This window comes from Bufo bufo, chromosome 2 (genome assembly GCF_905171765.1).
Source record: "Bufo bufo chromosome 2, aBufBuf1.1, whole genome shotgun sequence".
In the NCBI taxonomy this organism is placed as follows: Eukaryota; Metazoa; Chordata; class Amphibia; order Anura; family Bufonidae; genus Bufo; species Bufo bufo.
Genome location: NC_053390.1, coordinates 212,662,558 through 212,670,372, shown reverse-complemented (window position 1 = coordinate 212,670,372; position 7,815 = coordinate 212,662,558). Strand labels below are relative to the sequence as shown.

At 42.6% G+C, this 7,815-nt stretch overlaps 1 protein-coding gene across 1 annotated transcript in view; it reads left to right on the top strand.

The window, feature by feature from the left end:
* The first annotated feature begins 2,082 nt into the window (after positions 1-2,082).
* Positions 2,083-7,815, top strand: part of ANAPC5 (anaphase promoting complex subunit 5) — a 55,437-nt gene continuing 49,704 nt past the window's right edge. Inside the window, exons 1-4 of the mRNA XM_040416117.1 lie at positions 2,083-2,329; positions 4,342-4,421; positions 6,470-6,579; positions 6,708-6,936. Coding sequence (XP_040272051.1) covers positions 2,129-2,329; positions 4,342-4,421; positions 6,470-6,579; positions 6,708-6,936 — 620 coding nt within the window. The 5' untranslated portion in view covers positions 2,083-2,128. The remainder of the gene's footprint in view (positions 2,330-4,341; positions 4,422-6,469; positions 6,580-6,707; positions 6,937-7,815) is intronic.

Genomic DNA, 7,815 nt, shown 5'->3' with positions numbered 1-7,815 from the left:
AGGCAGTGGAAAAAATAGCCCAAGGGTCACTGAAAGGGGTTTAGGCAGAAACCCTTCTGTCCTGTGTGGGGGGCCTGGTTTGATCCTTGCTATGGGGCTCTTACTTCTCTATGTACGCCACTGATTTGCATAGTTACATTTATAATATTGATCCAGAAAGTGTTTGGTTCCTCTCTGTATATTAGACCCCACCTTGTATATTAATTCATTATTTGGTGCAATATGGATTTTTAGAAATTTCTACATTCAGATAATTTTTGCGATATTGTGAAAAATAGCTATTAAAGTGTATAAATATGCAGGAAAAATTGACTTTTACACAATGAACCACAAGTGTCCCTCTTTGACCATCCAAAAAGTTGGGAGCTATGCATTCATGAGAAAGGAGGACTCCCAGGCCTTTTGCCAAACAGAGGACTAGGAGCCGAAAAGTCAAACTGTCCAGCCTAAGTATGGTTGCCAGTGAAGGAGTGGTGGGCACCACTGACTTTTGGTTGCTGAGGTAGGCATGTTGATCAACAGGGACTTGGGAGGGACAGGGGCAGGCAGCATGTGGGGTGTCTCCATCAGTCAGGTCACTCAACTCCGGTCAACTGAGTTAATTAAAGTGCGAATTACAGCACAATTTATTTATTTTTTTCTAATAATTGTTAACGTCTGTTTTTTTTTGGGTGGGTTTGCATTGACTTTTGGATTAATACTATACGAGTGGTGGAGCCAAGTGTCTCCCATGCAGTAGTAGCATATTCATCTACAGGATGTATACACTGTTGATATATATGACGCATGGATCTGGTGTTGTGTTCCACTATGTGACACTATACGAATAATCACTTTTTCTGACAGAAAAAAAATCTTCACATGGGCTTCCTTTCTAAATATTTTCTACATTTATTAGGGGCCAAACTTTGAAAGCTAGCTATATCTAAATGAAGTATAAGTTTGTATTATCCATTTTCCGCTACAAAAAACCCCCAACATTTTAAATCTGTGCGTTTTTTTAAAACTCCTTGTCATGGCGGCTCGGTCTAAGCACAGAACGGGTCCCCGATGCCGCGCTCCTCCCCTAACAGCTCCAACCAGCAGGAGTGCCGATCCAGTCTGTTAACCCCTTACAATGGCGCCCACCTCACGTAAGCAGTGACAGAAGGAGCGGACTCCCTCTGCAAATACAATCGCGAGGTGCCGATGTGTGTATAGGCTGGTTGGCCCCAAGCTGGCCTTGAGTGTTCCCCAGCAGGCTGCATTTTAATATCAGTATAGCACTGACATTAAAATGCAATGCACTATAGGGATAGTGCATTGTATTTTAGAAGCAATCAAAAGACTATTGCGGTTAAAAATAAAAAAGGAAAAAAATTATTATTAAATGTAAAAAAATTACAATAAAAATATACTTTTTTCCATTGAAAATGCGCTTTTCAATGAAAAAAAATTCAAAAATAAAATCTCCCCCATAAGTTTGCTATCTCAAATATCATGTAAATTATTCCCTACGGTGAACGCAGTAAAAAATAAAATAAAAAATGCCAGAATTGCCAAAAGTGTTATTTGCCCAAAAATGATACCAAAACAAGTCGTCCTGCAAAAAAAATCAAGCCTTCACTCAACTCCATAGAAATAAAAATAAAAAAGTTATGAATCTTGGAAAGTGGAAATGCAAAAAGATTTTTTTTTTTTTTTTTTTTAAAAAGGGGCTTTATTTCACAAAAGTAGTAAAACATAAAAAGCTATATGTAGGTATCACTGTAATCGCACTGACCCAGAGAATAAAGATATGTTATTTATGTCGTAAAATAATCGTTGCAAAATTTATAACGTAACTACTCACTGGCAGTATTGCTGTTTTTTCCCCATCTCCCTCCCAGAAAGAGTTAATGTTATGTGTACCCCAAAATGGTACCATTAAAAACTACAACTTATCAAGAATAACGGTTTTACTAACTAGTTTTCATCGCGGAACACTAATTGCATATCTTTTGTTTCCAGGGATCCCGGGGAAAGTTTAACAGCCAGGTCCGAGCGTCTCAGATCACGTGATGCACAGTTTGCGTTCCGATTGGCCCGCTCCGTGACGCGCCTGGCTGTGAAGCTGCGAGTAGTGGAGGCTGCAGAGCAGTGCCTGGCCATGGCGAGCGTTCACGAGAGCCTGTATTTTAACCCCATGATGACCAATGGCGTAGTGCATGCTAATGTGTTTGGTATCAAGGACTGGGTGACTCCATACAAGATCTCCGTGCTAGTGCTGCTGAGCGAGATGACCAAAAACAGGGAGATGGCAGCGGTGGAAAAGAGAAGGCTAAAAAAGCAGATCCTGCCGCTTCTCCAGGTGAGTGGCAGTGTGCCAGGTGCCTTCAGGGCTGGTCTGCATGCTGAGATCCTGGCTGGAGGTACAGCCTCTGCACTACTAGAGTCTCCTCTATGTGCATCAGACATTGACCTGTGGTGTCTGTCTATCTGTCTGTGCTGCGGATGATTTCTCCCTTTGCGATGCATAGAGTGAAATCTGCGCGGAGCTTCACCTCGTATGGCTGTCACAGTGCAAGGCGCCAGTGTAAAGAGAATAGCTTTTTGTGCATATCGTATGCACTAAGATTCTTGTGTACACACACTGCCTTAGGCCTCTTGCACGCGACCGCAAAAAAACTTATCTGGTTGTATTTACCTACCCCAGCATCCGTGTCGCTCCTGATGCCCACGCGGCTGCCACTACATCTCCCTGTCGCACGGTTTAAAACATCCGGCGGGAGTCAGCCAATAGCATGCCGGGACGGGAAAGATCCTCCAGGTGAAAATAAAAAAGATGCAGGTTTTTTAAAAGGGTTCTGCACTTTGTTTAAACTGATGATCTATCCTCTGGATAGATCATCAGCTTCGACCCCTGCCGATCAGCTGTTTGAGAAGGCAGCCGCGCTAAAGCAGGGCTTCTCACTGTTTACCGCCGGCCCAGTGACGTCACGACTTGTATAAACTTGGCTGGGCGGGGCTAAGCTTCATTCAAGTGAACAGAGCTTAGCCCCACCAAGTTGATATTAGTTGTGACGTCACTCGGACAGCGGTAAACGGTGAGAAGGCCGCGGCACTGCTGGAGCGCCGCTGCCTTCTCAATCAGCTGATCGGCGGGGGTCCCGGGTGTCGGACTCCCGCCGATCAGATGCTGATGATCTATCCAGAGGATAGATCATCAGTTTAAACAAAGTGCAGAACCCCTTTAAACCAAAAGTTGATTCTGCAACACCGGGAAGTATACTGTAAAGGAAGGATGAAGGACGTGGACTTCTTCCTGCTGCCTCATCTGTTCCTGACTTTGTCACAGAAACTGCAGCTTAAAGGATAACTGTCACATTTAGACCCTAATTTCAATTTTCATATATGTAGTTACTAATAACATGATATTCCAGAATCAGTCACTATTAGACTGACTTACCCCATATTTAATAAGATTCAGCCCTTAGCAACCAGTCTGCATAAAACTGCAATTTCACTATTCAGTTAAGATGGCCGCCACTGCCCTCACCCTGAGGCTAATCCCGCCTGCCTTCACTAGCCAGTAACAATAGCCCCCCAAAAGTGTCAGTAACCAGAGCTCTCCTCCCTAAAGTGTTAATCTCCTGTAGCACAAAGGGGTCCTCTTACCACATGTTGCTTTCATTTATACACTGAGCAGATGGCAGATCTCCCTTCCCTGGTCTGCACTGATTCAACTCTACTTCTCCAGCTCTGCTGAGTGAGGGAGCGTCTGCCAAGCGCAGGGACAGGGAGAAGTGCACACAGCCCAGGCACTGTTATCAGCTGCTGGGGAGGACCTGGCTTTAATCATTTACTTACAGTCCCTGGCTGTCAGTAATGTGACCCTGCACGCTGCGTGCTCCATCCTTCAACAGATAGACGGACCATGCCTAGCAACCCTATTTAAGCACAGGTAAAAGTAGGCCGTACAGGGAACAAAAATGTAGAATTAGGGGGTAATTGAATACACAGTGAAAAGTTGAAATAGGGCCACCAAGGAGATATTAATCACCACAATCCAATACTCCAAATAAAAAAGACAGTTATACTTTAAATAAGACACTTACCATGTGCACCCCGCATCGCGGTGCAGCACCATTGACTTCTATGAGTCTGCGATCTGCAAAAGACATGTCCCATCTTTTGCGGCGCGGCTGCATGGACCCGGAGGCAAATGGAATCTATGGGAAATATGAAAAGCAGAGCACACAAGTATTTGTTGCCTATTTTTTTTCTAATTAATGCAGTTTTTTGTCTGTCTCTGGCTTGTTGAAACCGTGCTGTTTTTTTCCGGATTTGTAAATCTGTTAACCTTTCTCTTTGTTATCCTAGGGTCCGGACATGTCACTTTCAAAGCTGATTAAGATTGTCAATGAATGTTGTCCAAATGTGGCAAGTTCGCTGCAAATCAGGTACAGTCTTGTTGTTAGCACCGCTATTAGGGATCTTTCACACGAGCAGGTAAGGCTAATTTCACACTGGCGTTTTGGCTTTCCGTTTCTGAGATCCGTTGAGGGCTCTCACAAGCGGTCCAAAACGGATCAGTTTTGCCCTAATGCATTCTGAATGCAAAAGGATCCGCTCAGAATGCATCCGTCTGCCTCCGTTCAGTCACCATTCCGCTCTGGAAGCTGCCTGCAGCGTTTTGCTGTCTGCTTGACTAAACTGAGCCAAACGGATCCGTCCTGAAACACAATGTAAGTCAATGGGGACGGATCAGTTTTCTCTGACACAATAGAAAAAGGATCCGTCTCCCATTGACTTTCAATGGAGTTCATGACTGATCGGTCTTGGCTATGTTACAGATAATACAAACGGATCCGTTCATAATGGGTGCATGCGGTTATATTATTGTAACAGGTCAGTTTTTTCAGACCCATGACGGATCTGCCCAAAACGCGAGTGTGAAAGTAGCCTAATCCGCTGCGTGAAAGACAGCTAAGCCCCGTTCCGGACAGCGGAGACATGGAGCATTAACATGACTGATAATGCTCCATGCCTCTCTGTTCTTTTTACTACAAAATCACAGTGACAACTTTATCTCGCTGTGAGGCACAGAGCATTATCAATCATGTTAAAGGGAACCTGTAACCTGGATTTTGTGTATAGAGCTGAGGACATGGGCTGCTAGATGGCCGCTAGAATGTCCGCAATACCCAGTCCCCATAGCTCTGTGTGCTTTTATTGTGTCAAAAAAACTTTTTTTTTTAAATATATATGTAAATGAGGCTACTAATGTTTCGGAGCCCAGCCACGCCCACTGGGAAGGAGCCCAGCACCGCCCACATCCTCCGAATCTCCTCCTTGCTCCCCGACTTCACAAAGCTAGAGCGCCGTAATCTTGCGATGCGTGAGCTACTGCATGTGCAGTGTTGCCATAGTGTTCCTTCCCTGCGCATCGCGAGATTACGGCGCTCTAGCTTTGTGACATCGGGGAGCAAGGAGGAGATTCGGAGGATGCGAGGCGGTGCTGGACTCCTTCACAGTGGGCGTGGCTGGACTCATCTCTCAAGCATGGAGGAGACAGGACTCATCTAAGGTTAATTTACATATCGATAAAATCGTTATTTTGACACAATAAAAGCACACAGAGCTATGCGGACTGGGTATTGCGGATGTGCTAGCGGCCATCTAGTAACCCATGTCCTCAGCTCTATACACAAAATCCCAGTGACAGGTTCCCTTTAATGCTCCGTGTCTCTGCTGTCCGGAGCGGGGCTTGGCTGTCTTTGGTCTAGCAGATATTGGAGTTGTAGTGTGGGAACAGCAGAACTGCAGACAGGTGAGTTTTTTTTTTTTTAGTTGGGCGCAGGTTGAGTATTGGGTCAGTCAGCTAGTAGGCTGGACAATCCCTTAAAGCTGGTCATAGGAATAAAGTTTTGGCCATGATATGATGAGCATTACTTATTTTTTATTTAATATATATATATATATATATATATATATATATATATATATATATATATATATATATATATATTGGAAAAAGGACTATACACAAATGATATTTATCTTGAGATGCATCTGTTTAGTTTGCCACTAATGACCATGAAAAATTTTGCAGTGTGAACAATGTCTTCTGTCCAGTGGAGCACATCTCCATCGGTCAATTTTTTTTTAATTTTTTTTTTTTCCTCTTAAGAACATGGACATAACAATTATCATTAATGGGGTTTTCCAGGCACCAAAGAGTAATGACCTATCCTCGGGATAGGCTGGTATCAAGACTACCACTTACTGCAGCTCAGCTCCCATTCTGGGAGTGTGATGTGATCTAGCAGGATTGTAGACTTAGTGACCAGGAAGGGACATTCTCCACTAGGTTTACTGTACATGAAGATCTTTTGATGTTCCTCAATAATTGTGGAAAAAAAAGCTGCACCTTAAACTGCCCTCCTAGTGCATTATAAAGGAATTGGTCAATACCCTGCAATATTAGACCTTATTTTACGTCTTGTAGGATAAAACTCATGGCAGAAGGAGAGCTGAAAGACATGGAGCAGTTTTTTGATGAGCTTTCAGACTCATTCTCAGGGACTGAACCCGACGTCCACAAAACAAGTGTTGTGGGTAAGTACAACAGTGTGAAGTCTGTATGTATTGTAAATTAAATGGATGGCAGTCAAATAAGTGCATTCCATTTAACTTGACAGAGAAAAAGTATACTTCGTAATTTCACCTTCTGTCCACTTGGTAAGGTCTATTTCGTCGCCACATGATCTTGGCCTACAACAAACTTTCATTCAGTCAGGTGTATAAATTGTACACCTCACTGCAGAATTACTTTCGGTGTGATAAAGCTAAGAAGACGTCAAAGAATGAAGAGGCAGAAATGGAGCTCACCAACACTGAGGAAGAAGATGAGGAGGAACAAGAATTAGGTGAAGAACGAGAGATGGAGAAAGAAGACCTTGACTGTCCTATTGGGTAATATGAACCCTTTCTAGTCTTAGAATATTAGACTTCCAGTATAAGCATCGTTCAGTTAGAATGTATGGAGAAGGGAAATCTCATGGCAGTGTTTTTACTTCTTTATAAATTTGGTTTATAAAAAAACAAACCAAAAAATAAATAATTTTTTGAAGGTAAAAAATTTGGTTGATATTTGCCCATATACTTTTTTATTTCTCTCAAAAATATATGGCTTTTGCATTGTTGAGACTTTGGCCTGCATTTATCAAAACTGTGTTATTTAGCCACTGTCTAATTTAAAACTACTCTACTATAGTCAGGGGCTACACGGTGATCTAATGGTTGCAATTGGGGTTCGTGATGTGACAAAAAATAGTTGCAAGTCACACACAACTTTGCCACCATAGACCACAATGCAAGTCTTTGTGATTTGCTTGTGACTTTTCTACGATCTTGCTTTGTTTTTACAGCAGTTTGCAGACAAGTCGCACAGATGTGTTTGGGCGACTTTTATGAGACTTGCTGTTTAATCATGCATCACTGACATTGGCTCTCAGCCATTAGCTTTTCCAATTTATAAGAAAATGACATTTTAATGTTTTGTTTTTTTGTTTTTTTCTGAACACTTTTTAGTGTCCCAACTTGGACATGCAATCCTCTGATTATACGTAATACACTATAATACTTTTGTATTACAGTGTATTATGACCATAAATAGACAAACTCCAGCGTAATTTGAAAGCTTGTTTTACTTTTTATTGAATAGATATTGCGGCTTCAATGTAATGTTTCGGCCTATTGGCCTTCTTCAGACTAATGCCGCTGGTGATGGAGAGAAGAAGAGTAGACTGGCGCTCTGTAAGAGTATGTTGCGGAAGTACCGCTGGTGAAAGA